Raw genomic sequence first — 14,998 nt, 5'->3', positions numbered from 1 at the left:
TGCAACAGCGAGCTTGTGAATTCCCCTTGTGGTGATGTAATGTAGTTGCTATTCTTCTCATCCACTGGCAGCCTTAGTAATGTTTTGCAATATCCTTACAGATAGCACACAAGACTAAACCTAAAAAGCAACAGACCTTGGCAGTGAAAGATGAAGTTAGCCAAAGTCTATATTTTAATATCAGATTGGTAATACAGGAAGATGTCTTGTAATTCTATATAACTTTGTTATATAGTGGCATGTAGTGCTGTATGTAGTGCCTTTTGCTCCTACACACAGACCCCACAACCCTGGATATTTCCCACCTGAAGGCCTGTCTCAACTCTCTGGTTAATTCTGGTTACAGAGCACAGCTCCCCATTCCCTATAGGATCTCAGTGACTCCTCTATTCCCTGAAGTCAGTGACACAGTAGCTTACATGGACTACAAAAATCTGATGTTAAGATAATTTCAAGAGCATCTTTGATCTTTCTTTAGAATTTCCTATTGTCACTGGGAACACAAGCTAAAACCTGAATTCGACATTCAGAGGGGCGTACTTCACACTGGTCTCATTAAAGAATGAACCTTTCCATATGACAACTAACTACATGGAGCAGAGGAACGCTCCAGCCAGGAAAGAGGAGAAAGGAGCCAAAGAATGTGTGGCAGAGGAGAGGAGGCAAGACTGTGATGATGTCAACATAACAAAAAAATAAAATAAAGAAAAATGGAGAAACACAGAATGATAATTATAACCATTCTTTTTTCTCAGTCTTTGGTTGTGAGGAAAGTGCTCATTGTCACAAATTAGTGAAGCACTATGCATTGTGGTAGGTCCGTTCAATTGTTTGATCCTAGGGGGAATTCGAAAATTGGCCATGTGGAGGGTAATTTTATAACAGGTCACCTATGTGTGAAGGCCAAATAAACATTTATTTTGATGCTATTTCATATAGAAATGTAGACAAATTTGTGTTTTAATAAAGCATCAAAAAACCTGCCTAAATTGAAGTTGAGGACATTTACACATAAATTGCAACTCTGCTCACTCTCTGCCCAAACTCTACCTCAGAACTCACCTACATACAGGTTGTGTGGGGAAATCTTGCCTGACCAATTTACTTCAATTCTTTGAAGGAGTAAACAAACACGTGGACAAAGGGGAGCCGGTTGATATTGTGTATCTGGATTTTCAAAAGGCGATTGACATGAAAGGCTACAGAGGAAATTGGAGGGTCATGGGATAGGAGGAAATGTTCTATTGTGGATTAAAAACTGGCTGAAGGATAGGAAACAGAGTGGGATTAAATGGGCAGTATTCACAATGGAGAAGGGTAGCTAGTGGGGTTCCTCAGGGGTCTGTGCTAGGACCGCTGCTTTTTAATATATTTATAAATGATTTATAGATGGGAGTAACTAGCGAGGTAATTAAATTTGCTGATGACACAAAATTATTCAAAGTCTTTAACTCGCGACAGGATTGTGAAAAATTACAGACTGGGAGACTGAGCGGCTAAATGGCAGATGACGTTTAATGTGAGCAAGTGCAAGGTGATGCATGTGGGAAAAAGAACCCGAATTATAGCTACATCACGCAAGGTTCCATGTTAGGAGTTATGGACCAAGAAAGGGATCTGGGTGTCGTCGTCGATAATACACTGAAACCTTCTGCTCAGTGTGCTGCTGCGGCTAGGAAAGCGAATAGAATGTTGGGTATCATTAGGAAAGGTATGGAAAACAGGTGTGAGGATGTTATAATGCTGTTGTATCGCTCCATCGTGCGACCGCACCTTGAGTACTGTGTTCAATTCTGGTTGCCACATCTCAAGAAAGATACAGTAGAATTGGAAAAGGTGCAGCGAAGGGCGACTAAAATGATAGCGGGGATGGGACGACTTCCCTATGAAGAAAGACTAAGGAGGCTAGGGCTTTTCAGCTTGGAGAACAGACGGCTGAGGGGAGACATGATAGATGTATATAAAGTAATGAGTGGAGTGGAGTGGAACAGGTGGATCTGAAGCATCTGTTCACGCTTTCCAAAAATACTAGGACTAGGGGGCATGCAATGAAACTACAGTGTAGTAAATTTAAAACAAATCAGAGAAAATGTTTCTTCACCCAACGCATAATTAAACTCTGGAATTCGTTGCCGGAGAACATGGTGAATGTGGTTAGCTTAGCAGAGTTTAAAAAGCGGTTAGACGGTTTCCTAAAGAACATGTCCATAAACCACTACTAAATGGACTTGGGAACAATCCACAATTCGAGGAATAATATGTATAGAATGTTTGTACATTTGGGAAGCTCGCCAGGTGCCCTTGGCCTGGATTGGCCGCTATCGTGGACAGAATGCTGGGCTTGATGGACCTTTGGTCTTTTCCCAGTGTGGCATTACTTATGTATTTATTTATCTCATTTGTACCCCACAGTTTCCCAACAGTGTCAGGCTCAATGTGGCTTACAACGGAGCACAGAGGCAGATGCCAATGCAGTAAAATGAAGCTAATACAGCAGAAAAACCTACAAGAGATATTGGGGAAGAATAGGAATGGACAGAAGGATTAGGGAAACCTGGAGGGAAGAGGGAATGGGAATGTGTCCAAAATGACTCTAGATCGATGCGCTTCCAACAGTGGAGATACATGCAGAGGCAGTGGGATAAGCACTTCCAAATAACATGGTCTTTAGAGATTTCCTGAAAGTTAGATGGTTGGTGATGGTTTTAATGGTCTTTGGCAAAGAGTTCCAAAGCTGAGTGCTGATGAAAGAGAAGGAGGTAGCATACGTGTATTTTTACTTGATGCCGTTGCATTCTGGATAATGAAGGGTAAGATATGAACGGGAGAGTCTAAATGTATTCCGGAGAGGTAGGATGATGAGATCAATCATGTAGCCAGGTACCTCACCATATAGGATTTTGTGAACTAGAGAGCAGAGTTTAAAGGTGATTCGATCTTTGACAGGTAGCCAATGTAGTTTCTCTCGAAGGGGCGTGGACAGCTTTTTCATATCTAGAAAAGTTTTAAGATGTCCCAGTTCGAAGAAAACATATTTATTACCCATATATTTTACTAAGCATTTACAAGGATAAGCTAGTAAAAATGTTGCGCCCCATGCCCTTGTCTCTTCTGTAAACACCAGGAACTGTTTCCTTCTGTCTTGTGTTGTTTTGGTGACATCTGGAAAAATCCAAATCCTTTGACCACAAAATAGTTTTAAGGAGTTTTTAAAGTACATTTTAATTAAAGAGTTCAAATCTTGCTCAAATACTAATGATACTATTAAGGTTTGACGTTGAGCCACTTCTGATATTGATTCTTCTAACAGTGCTGAGATATCCTGGATTCCTTGAGTATTTTGTTGATTTAAAAGGTAAATCCCCTAAAATTATTAAATCTTCAGTATTAACTCCAGCTTCAGACTTTTTAGGTAACAGTAAATAATAAATCTTGCTAAATGGAGGTATAGCTGAAGCTAGGTAAAGAAGTATTTCCTGTAGGTATTTTTTGAAAAGATCCGTTGAGTTCATTCCAAACACAAAAGGAAAATTCAGTACTCTCAAATTCAAGCGTCTATTAAAATTTTCTATTTGTTCTATCTTCTTATATATCACGAGTTTATCTGTAATCAAGACCTCAGTTGTGGTTTTTAAGTTTTTCAATTCTTGCTGCATTTGTTCCATTTGACTTATTGAATCAATATGAGGCATATTAAAAAGAAAAGAAATTTGAAGCAAACGCCAGCAAACAATATCGGTCGAGCAGCAAGCGTGATCAGACCGCCATCTTGACACGCCCCCCTCTCAGAATCTCTATGTATGCCAATTAGTGTTAATTGCTTGTTAAGTGGCAATTATCAGTGCAACTGACTTGTTAAATAATTAAGTTGCGTGCACAAATCCAGAATATGACTGAATTTGCATGGCCAATTTAATTTGCAATGTATAGAATCTGAGGGCTAGTACTTAAAATCAGTGCTAACCTGCTATTTCCCTAACCTAAATTTGCCCCTGTTGCTGCCCACTATTTCCTAAATTTTTGTGCCTAGTGAAGCTAGCACTCAGTTCTAATAAATTTTCCAAAAAGCTAATTTTAGGAGCCTAACTTTTCTTTTCCTCTTTCTCTATGTCTATCACAAGAGAGTAGAATTTATCAAGATAATTCTGTCTCTGCTCTCTTTCTTATAGAGACGTCACCTGGTGAAAGATGGATTCCTTGTTGAAGTATCAGATGGCAGCAGACGACTACGACATCTCTTTCTCTTCAGTGACTTCCTGCTGTGTGCAAAACTCAAACAGGGGTAAGCAATAGTGAGCACTAAGTCTCGCAGAAATGCAAAGTGATGCACTTAGGGAGTAGAAATCCAAGGGAGACGTATGTGTTAGGCGGGGAGAGTCTGATAGGCACGGACGGGGAGAGGGATCTTGGGGTGATAGTATCTGAGGACCTGAAGGCGACGAAACAGTGCGACAAGGCGGTGGCCATAGCTAGAAGATTGCTAGGCTGTATAGAGAGAGGAGTGACCAGCAGAAGAAAGGAGGTTTTAATGCCCCTGTATAAGACGTTGGTGAGGCCCCACCTGGAGTATTGTGTTCAGTTTTGGAGGCCGTATCTTGCGAAGGATGTTAAAAAAATGGAAGCGGTGCAAAGAAAAGCTACGAGGATGGTATGGGATTTACGTTCCAAGACGTATGAAGAGAGGCTTGCTGACCTTAACATGTACACCCTGGAGGAAAGGAGGAACAGGGGTGATATGATACAGACGTTCAAATATTTGAAAGGTATTAATCCGCAAACAAATCTTTTCCGGAGATGGGAAGGCGGTAGAACGAGAGGACATGAAATGAGATTGAAGGGGGGCAGACTCAGGAAAGATGTCAGGAAGTATTTTTTCACGGAGAGGGTGGTGAACGCTTGGAATGCCCTCCCGCGGGAGGTGGTGGAGATGAAAACGGTAACGGAGTTCAAACATGCATGGGATATGCATAGAGGAATCCTGTGCAGAAGGAATGGATCCTCAGAAGCTTAGCTGAAATTGGGTGGCGGAGCAGGTGGGGGGAAGAGGGGGTGGTGGTTGGGAAGCAAGGATAGGTGATGGGAGGCGGGACTGGTGGTTGGGAGGCGGGAAATACTGCTGGGCAGACTTATATGGTCTGTGCCCTGAAAAGGACAGGTACAAATTCAATTCAAGGTAAGGTATACACATATGAGTTTGTCTTGGGCAGACTGGATGGACCATGCAGGTCTTTTTCTGCCATCATCTACTATGTTACTATGACATCTCTTTCTCTTCAGTGACTTCCTGCTGTGTGCAAAACTCAAACAGGGGTAAGCAATAGTGAGCACTAAGTATCATTAATTCGCAGACATGATACTCAGTTAGCCTTTCAATCAACCAACAATCTGACCATGTATTGGCTAAGTTTATAAAGAACCCTGTATATAAAACAATCCTCTTATATTTAAGCCAGTATAGTCAAACCAAACCCTTACTTTTGGGGGATCTTACCAGGTAATTGTGACCTGGATTGGCCACTGTTGGCAACAGTGGATGGACCTTTGGTCTGTCCCAGTGTGGTAATACTTATGTACTTACTCATTGCCTGCTTTTCTATGTGAGATCATCCAGGAACTGCTTCTGTTTTTCCCACCCAAACCCAATGGAGCAGTGTTTCTTTTTCCCTTGCCTGGGACCAGGAAGACACCACTGCCTTTTCTCTGCTTGGGTCCAGCAGGATGCCACTGTATGTATTTCCATTAGGTATTGTATAGTAACTAAGTAAATATAATTAGTTACTGTACTTAAGTAAAAATGTTGTCACTTTTACTTGTAAAGAAGTACAAGATACATTTTTACTTTTACCGAAGTAATAATTTCACCAATTGTGACTACTTTTACTGAGTTACATCTGATGCTTGCAGTTAAAAGTAAGCAATGAAAGTGGAAGCAAAACATAAATGACAATGCCTCAGTAAACTAAATGAAACAGCAAAACCGGGAACAGGATTTTGCTATTGCAAACCTCGCCACGCAAACAGTGTATCATCTCATCTTTTCCTGTTCACTGAATATAGCCTATGAGGACAATGGTGATGCCTGTGTTTGTTGAATTGGTTATTGGTCTCCAGCTAAACAGTGATGAGTTGGGTCACTTTGAAATGGAGGTGAAGCTAGTTGCAGTTCTTGGTGATCAGATATATGTCCGTACCACAAAAGACTGCTGGTCATCCCATGGAAATTTATATAGAAACACAGAATCATGATGACAGATAAAGGCCAAATGGCTCATTCAGTCTGCCCTTCCTCAGTAACCACTAGCTCCTTTTTTTTACTGAGGAATCTCATGTGCCTGTCCCATGCCTTCTTAAATTCCTACACAGTCCTCATCTCCACGACCTCCACCAAGAGGCCATTCCATGCTCCACCACCCTTTCCATGAAATAGTATTTTCTTAGATTCCTCCTAAGCTTATTTCCTCTTAACTTCATCCTATGCCCTCTCATTCCAGAGTTTTCCTTCATTTGGAAAAAGTTCACCTCCTGTACATTAACACCACTGAAGTATTTAAACGTCCCTATCATATCCCCTCTCTCCTGCCTCTCATCCAGCGTATACATGTTGAGGTCATAAGTACAAAAGTATTGCCATAAGCCATAAGCCTGTCCCTATTTGTTTTAAGACAGAAACCATTTACCACTTTGGTAGCCACCCTCTGGACTGTCTCCATCCTGTTTATATCTTTCTGTAGGTGCAGTCTCCAGAATTGCATGCAGTACTCCAACTGGGGCCTCACCAGAGACTTATACAAGGGCATTATCAACTCTTTTTTCCTGCTGGTTATCCCTCTCCTTAGGCACCCAAGCATCCTTCTGGCTTTGACCATTGCCTTTTCTACCTGTTTGGCCACCATAAGGTCCTTGGACACAATCACCCCCAAGTCCCGGTCTTCTTTCATACACGGAAGCACTTCACCCCCTATACTGTACTGTTTCCTTGGATTATTGTAACCCAAGTGCATGACCCTATATTTCTAAGCATTAAACCTTAGTTGCCAATTTTCAGACCATTCTTCAAGCTTCGCTAGATCTTTACTCATGCCATCCACACCCTCTGGGGTATCCACCCTATTACAGAGTTTGGTATCATCCGCAAAGAGACAAACCTTACCAGACAGCCCTTGTGCAATATTGCCCTTTTCTCAGAGCAAGTTCCATTTACCACTACCCTCTGTCTACTCCCATTTAACCAGTTTTTAACCCAGTCACTTTAGGTCCCATACCAAGGGCACTCAGTTTATTTATCAGTTGCCTGTGAGAACCGTGTCAAAGGCTTTGCTAAAATCTAAGTACACCACATATAGCGTCTCTCCCATGTCCAACTGTTTGGTCACTCAAAGAAATCAATCAGATTCTTTTCTTGGGAAAGAAAAGAGAGGTGCTGTTGCTGGGTGATTTCAATCTGTCAGATGTAGATTGGAAAGTTCCATCTGCAGAATCAGAAAGAAGTAGAGAGATCATGGATGCTTTTCAAAGTGCTATGCTCTGACAAATGGTGACAGAACCCATGAGGGAGGAAGTGATGCTGGATCTGGTGCTCACAAATGGGGATAGTGTGTCAAATGTCCAAGTGGGTGCCCACCTGGGCAGCAGTGACCATCAAACAGTTTGGTTTGATATAACAGCTGAAGTGGAGGGCGGCCACTCAAAACTCAGTCCTGGATTTCAAGCATGCTGACTTTAGTAAAATGGGGGAATACCTGAGGAAGGAGCTGATGGGCTAGGAGGACATATGAGAAGTGGAAGGTCAGTGGTGCAGGCTGAAAGAAGCTATAAATATGGCCACAAACGTTTATGTAAGGAGAGTAAATAAAAGCAAGAGAAAAAGGAAACCGATATGGTTCTCCAAGCAAGTGGCTGAGAAAACAAAGGCTAAAACGTCGGCCTTCATGAAATACAGAAAAACTCAAGAAGAGGAACACGGAGAGGAATACCGGATGAAATTGAAAGAAGCCAAGAGAGAGATACATCTGGTGAAAGCACAAGCGGAAGAACAAATGGCTAGAAATGTAAAGAGGGGCGCCAAAAATTTCTTCAGGTATATTAGTGAAAGGAGGAAGACTAAAAAGAGAATTGTGAAACTGAAAGATGCTGCAAACCACTATGTAGATAATAATGAAGAAAAAGCAAATTTGCTAAACAGATACTTTTGTTCTGTTTTCACAGAAGAAAATCCTGGAGAAGGACCACGATTGACTGGCAAAAGTACATATGAGAATGGAGTGGATATAGCACCGTTCACAGAACAGAGTGTATATGAACAACTTGAAAATCTAAAGGTGGACAAAGCCATGGGACCGGACAGGATCCACCCCAGGATATTGAGGGAGCTCAGAGAGGTTCTGGTAGGTCCTCTTAAAGATTTGTTTAATAAATCCTTGGAGACGGGAGAGTTTCTATGTGATTGGAGAAGAGCAGATGTGGTCCCTCTTCACAAAAGTGGTGATAGGGAAGCTGGAAACTACAGGCCGGTAAGCCTCACTTCGGTTATTGGAAAAGTAATGGAAGCAATGCTGAAGGAAAGGATAGTGAATTTCATAGAAGCCAATAAGTTGCACGATCCGAGACAACATGGTTTTACCAAAGGGAAATCGTGCCAAACAAATCTTATTGAATTCTTTGACTGTGTGACCGGAGAATTGAATCAAGGACGTGCTATAGATGTAATCTACTTTAGACTTCAACAAAGCTTTTGACGCAGTTCCCCACAGGAGGCTCTTGAATAAACTTGACAGGCTGAAGATAGGACCTGACATGGTAAACTGGATTAGGAACTGGTTGCGGACAGACGCCAGAGGGTGGTGGTTAATGGAATTCACTCAGATGAGGGAAAGGTGAGTAGCGGAGTGCCTCAGGGATCAGTGCTGGGGCCAATTCTGTTCAATATATTTGTGAGTGACATTGCCGAAGGGTTAGAAGGTAATGTTTGCCTTTTTGCGGATGATACCAAGATTTGTAACAGAGTGGCCACCCCGGAGGGAGTGGAAAACATGAAAAAGGATCTGCAGAAGCTAGAAGAATGGTCTAATGTTTGGCAATTAAAATTCAATGCGAGGAAATGCAAAGTGATGCACTTAGGGAGTAGAAATCCACGGGAGACGTATGTGTTAGGTGGTGAGAGCCTGATATGTACAGGCAGGGAGAGGTATCTTGGGGTGATAGTATCTGAGGATCTGAAGCGACAAAACAGTGTGACAAGGTGATGGCCATAGCCAGAAGATTGCTAGGCTGTATAGAGAGAGGTGTGACCAGCAGAAGAAAATCCCATACCATTGATGCCCCTGAACAATTCGTTGGTGAGGTCCCACTTGGAGTATTGTGTTCAGTTTTGGAGGCCGTATCTTGCTAAGGATGTAAAAAGAATTGAAGCGGTGCAAAAATGGTATGGGATTTGTGTTACAAGACATATGAGGAGAGACTTGCTGACCTGACCCTGGAGGAAAGGAGAAACAGATGTTCAAATATTTGAAAGGTATTAATCCGCAAACAAACCTTTTCCGGAGACGGGAAGGTGGTAGAACTAGAGGACATGAAATGAGTTTGAAGGAGGGCAGACTCAAGAAAAATGTCAGGAAGTATTTTTTCAAGGAGAGAGTGGTGGATACTTGGAATGCCCTCCCGAGGGAGGTGGTGGAGATGAAAACGGTAGCGGAATTCAAAAAAGCATGGGATAAACATAAAGGAATCTTGTTCAGAAGAAATGGATCCTCAGAAGTTTAGCAGAGATTGGGTGGCAGCACTGGTGGTTAGGAGGCAGGGCTAGTGGTTGGGAGGCGTGGCTAGTGCTGGGCAGACTTCTACGGTTTGTGCCCTGAAAATGGCAGATACAAATCAAGGTCAGGTATACATATAAAGTAGCACACATGAGTTTATCTTATTGGGCAGACTGGATGGACCCTACAGGTCTTTTTCTGCCGTCACTTACTATGTTACTATGTAGATTCATCTGACACGACCTGCCTCTAGTGAAGCCATGCTGCCTTGGGTCCTGCAGTCTATTCAATTCAGACAGCGGAGCTGCCAGAACATCTCCAAGTTCCTTAAGTACCCTCGGATGTATACAATCAAGCCCCATCGCTTTCTCTACTTTTAGTTTAGCTAGCTCCTCACGAATACAGTCTTCTGAGAATCGGTCCCAGTCTACCGCACATCCACCCCCCCTTAGCATTTGTTTTCTGCGGTCCTACTCCCGGCCATCCCTGAACACAGAACAGAAATAATTGTTAAGCAGTTCACTTTATCCTTATTAACTTCTACATATTTCTCCTCCTTAGCTTTGAGCCTCACAATGCTATTTTGGCACTTCCTCATGTCACTTACATATCTGAAAAATGTCTCGTCCCCCAATTTTACCATATTGGCTATCTTTTCTTCCATTCGTTTACTCACCACATGAGTAAACTAGATGCCAAATGTCACTTTCCTGACAGTTTTTCCAGCTTCTCTTAGCTTTTCCGGGTATTTTTGCTTGTCTTCCCTTTTCTGAGTCCTCTTGTAACTTGTGCAGTCTAATCTTCTTTCACTTACCTTTTCAGCATTTGAGAACCAGAGCAGCCTTCTTTTTCTCTTACTCTTATGTAATTTTCTAACATAAAGGATAGTCATCTTTAAAATAGCTCTTTTCAGTTTCATCCACTGCTGTTCTATTTCCTTCAGCTGTTCCCATCCAACCAACTCTTCCTTGAGAAATTCTCCCATCTTGGCAAAATTAGTTGTTTTGATATCTAGGACATTCAATCTCGAATAAGCCCTCTCCAACTTTGTCTTAATATTGAACCATACCATTCAGTGATCACTAGATGCCAAATGGTCTGCCATCGTAACATCAGAAACAATGTCCTTGTTTGTAAGCATAAGGTCTAGAATAGCTCCATCCCACATCTGTTCTATCACCCACTGCTGAAACAATTCTTCCTGTAGTGAATCCAAGATCCCTTTGCTTCTAACCGACCCAGCAGCAGGGATGCCCCAATCGACGTCCGGCATACTAAAATCACCGATCAGTAGTACTTTCCCTCTCCTAGCTGTCTTGTGGATATCTTCAATTAAGTCTGTCCATTTCTTTTGACTGTGAAAGTGACCTGTATATTACACCAATATAAATACATTTTCTTTTCCCTCTTAGCAGTTTAACCCACAGCGCTTCTTCCTTACCCCATACATCCTGAAGCTCTGTTACTTTGATATTATTCTTAACATATAATGCCATTCCTCTACCCTGTCCTTCCTGAGTGCATTATAGCCAGGTATAACTATATCCCAGTCATGGTTCTCCGTGAACCACACCTCTGTGACTGCCACGAAATCCAGGTTGGCTTCTATCATTGCATCCTCTAGATCTAGCCATTTGTTTATCATACAATTATGTGCACTGGTATGTAAGGCTCTCCAGATATTACCCTTTTTCCCTTTTTTTCCCTTTCTATAGGGGTGATTGAGATCTTACTGTCCTGAGGATTGTTAGTGACTTTGGAGCTTTTCTCACCCATCCCCAGAAAATTTAGTTTAAAGCTCTCTTTGGAGTGACTGTCCATTGGATTCAGTGGTGTGCTGGAGCTGGCTCACAAGAGCCGGTTGTTAAATTTTTTAATAGTTTGCGAGATGGTTGTTCAGGCAGGGCAAGCCAGTTGTTGTTGTTCAGGCAGGGCGCTCCCTCCTGCGAGCCGCAGGGTCCCGGCATATACCTAAAGGCAGCCACCCTCGTGGTCTAGTGGATTCTTCTGGGCAGGAAAGATCCCCAGTCTTTCTTGCCTGCTGCTAGCGCTGACCCTCCTGCAGCCGCATCGCTCTTTAAAAATGGCTGCTGAGACTTTCAGCGGCAGTCTCACAAGACTTCCGCTGACGTCTTGCAAGGCCGCCGTTGTAAGTCTCGGCAGCCATTTTAAAGAAGATGCAGCAGCAAGAGAGTCAGCACCAGCAGCGGGCAAGAAAGACTGGGGATCTTTCCTGCCCTGCAGAATCCACTAGACCACCCGGGTGGCTTCAGTTCAGGTATGTGCTGGGACCCTGCGGCTCGGGGGAGTGGGGAGGAATAGTTAATAAGGTAGGTGGGTGGGGTGGGGAGAATACTATAAAAAAATTGTTGAATTTGTATTTAATCTCACTTATATTTTCAAACATGCCAGCTTCTTCATACAGATGTACATAGAGGAAGTATAATAACAGAATAACTTTTCATAAATAAAATAGGAATTTGTTATAAACTGTAATCAATGTGTCAATTGGAGGGGCTGGTTATAGGGACACCCTAGCATATGTTATATTCGTGCAGAGATTTTATTCTTCTCCTGGTAAAGGGCCACTAAAACAGACATCATGTTATGAGAATCAGGTGCTCAACATTCAGAGTTTCTATCTTTCTATTTATTTACGGTATTTTATCCCACATTAAACATAAATTAGTTTGGAACCTGGGAGCATTTAAAATCTTTTTTTTTTCCCTACAGACAGTAATGCATTGCCCCCCCCCCCCCCCCAGGCTCTCTCCCTGGTTATAGCCAGCCCTACAATTTGGGGGGGGGGGGTGCAGAGTTAGACTGAGGCCCCCAGTCCACCCCTGCATGCTCCCCCCCCAAAAAAAAATTGCAAGGCTGGCTATACCTGAGGAAAGAGCCTGTTAAAAATTTACCAGCACATCACTGACTGGATTGATTGTCTTTGGAAAAGAAGTCAGCTTGTCCGGCCAAAAGACAGAAGGGTTCCCACTCATAACATTCTTGCAGCAGTTCTTGATGAGTTAGAGAAACTGAATCAAATCTCTGTAAACCTGGAAGATATAATGGTGCAACTTGACAAACTAAAGAGTAGTAAATTCCTAGAACCAGATAGAATTGAAAATGAACTTGCAGAACTATTGTTAGCATTACATAATTTATCTTTAAAATCAGGCTTGGTACTGGAAGATTGGAGGGTGGCCAATGTAACGCCAATTTTTTAAAAAGATTCCAGAGGTGATTTGGGAAATTATAGACTGGTGAGCCTCATGTCAGTGCCAGGCAAAATGGTAGAGACTCTTATAAAGAACAAAATTACAGAGCATATTCATAAGCATGGATTAATGAGACTAAGCCAACATGGATTTAGTGAAGGGAAATGTTGCCTCACAAATCTACTACATTTCTTTGAAGGGGTGAACAAACATGTGGATAAAGGTGAACCGGTCGATATTGTGTATCTGGATGTATTTTCAAAAGGCCTTTGATAAAGCATCTCACAAAAGAGGAAATTGGAGTCCTAGGATAGGAGGTAGTGTTCTATTGTGGAATAAAAACTGGTTAAAGGATAAAAAACAGAGAGTAGGGTTAACTGGTCAGTATTCTAAATGGAGAAGGGTAGATAGTGGGGTTCCACAGGGGTCTGTGCTGGGACCACTGTTTGTAACATATTTATAAATGATCTAGAGATGGGAGTAACTAGTGAGATAATTAAATTTGCTGAAAACACAAAGTTATTCAAAGTTGTTAAATTACAAGAGGATTGTGAATAATTACAAGAGGACCTTATGAGACTGGGAGACTTGACATTCAAATAGCAGATGATGCTTAATGTGAGCAAGTGCACAGTGATGCATGTGGGAAAGAGGAACTCAACTATAGCTACATGATGCAAGGTTCCACACTAGGAGTCACCGACCTGGAAAAGAATCTAGGTGTCATCGTTGATATGTTGAAACCCTCTGCTCAGTGTGCAGTGGTGGCTAAGAAAGCAAATAGAATGTTAGGTATTATTAGGAAAGGAATGGAAAACAAAAATAAGGACGTTATAATGCCTTTGTATCACTCCGTGGTGCAACCGCACCTTGAATACTTTGTGCAATTCTGGTCACTGCATCTCAAAAAAGATATAGTGGAATTAGAAAAGGTACAGAGAAGTGTGACAAAAACAATAAAGGGGATGGGACAACTTCCCTATGAGGAAAGGCTAAAGCGGCTAGGGATCTTCAGCTTGGAGAAAAGAAGGCTGAGGGGAGATATGATAGAGGTCTATAAGATAATGAGTGGAGTGGAATAGGTAGACGTGAATCAATGTTTACTCTGTCCAAAAATACTAGGACTAAGGGGCACACAATGAAGCTACAAAATAGTAAATTTAAAACAAATTGGAGAAAATATTTCTTCACTCAACTTGTAATTAAACTCTGGAATTCTTTGCCAGAGAATGTAGTAAAAGCAGTTAGCTTACCGGGTTTTAAAAAAGGTTTGGCTAGTTTTCTAAAGAAAAGTCTATAAGCCATTATTAAGATGGGCTTGGGGAAAATCCACTGTTTATTTCTAGGATAAGCAGCTTAAAATGTATTGTACTGTTTTGGGATCTTGCCAGGTACTTGTAACCTGGATTGGCCACTGTTGGAAACAGGATGCTGGTCTTGATGGACTTTTGGTCTGTCCCAGTATGGCAACGCTTAGGTTCTTATTCAAATAGAGTTTGCCATCAGATGAAAAATTGTTACACAATGATTCCAACTTTGTGAAAGCTTTCTCTGCAATTGACCAGCATGACGATGATAACAAAGATGAAGATACAAGTGATAAATTAGACAGCACTACTTGTAACACAGATGATAATGACAATAATGATGATAAGGCATTCTTTACTATACAGAAGTGTTTCAGAAAGAGTTCCTTGATCAATACCTGCAGACCCAGTCATAAGACATCAGTAGTGCTGCAGCCTGGCCTGATGTGAAGGAACTTTTCAGACTGAACAATCCACTTCCTGCAGCTATTGATCACCTGTATAGCTGTGCTGGATTAATGATTAAGGAGCATAGGGAATAAGAAGGCAAGACAAATATTCTGGCACATTAGGTAACTGATATTTATAAACAAGCACAAGCAATGTTCAGCACCAGATGGGATTTTGAAAATTTTTTGTTAAATCCCCATTTCTTATAATTGAACCTAGAAGGTATGTAACCATTAGTCCAACTAACAATCCAATCATTCATCAGCATAATCAT

General features: G+C 41.8%; 1 protein-coding gene across 1 annotated transcript in view; it reads left to right on the top strand.

Moving 5' to 3' along the window:
* Positions 1-14,998, top strand: part of LOC115474784 (breakpoint cluster region protein-like) — a 262,364-nt gene that overhangs the window by 129,348 nt on the left and 118,018 nt on the right. The window contains 1 exon segment of the mRNA XM_030210439.1: positions 4,170-4,282. Within this exon segment, the coding sequence (XP_030066299.1) occupies positions 4,170-4,282 (113 nt within the window).

Source organism: Microcaecilia unicolor, chromosome 7 (genome assembly GCF_901765095.1).
Source record: "Microcaecilia unicolor chromosome 7, aMicUni1.1, whole genome shotgun sequence".
Taxonomy (NCBI): Eukaryota; Metazoa; Chordata; class Amphibia; order Gymnophiona; family Siphonopidae; genus Microcaecilia; species Microcaecilia unicolor.
The sequence above is the reverse complement of the archived record's forward strand: the minus strand, read 5'-3'. Positions and strand labels throughout refer to the sequence as shown.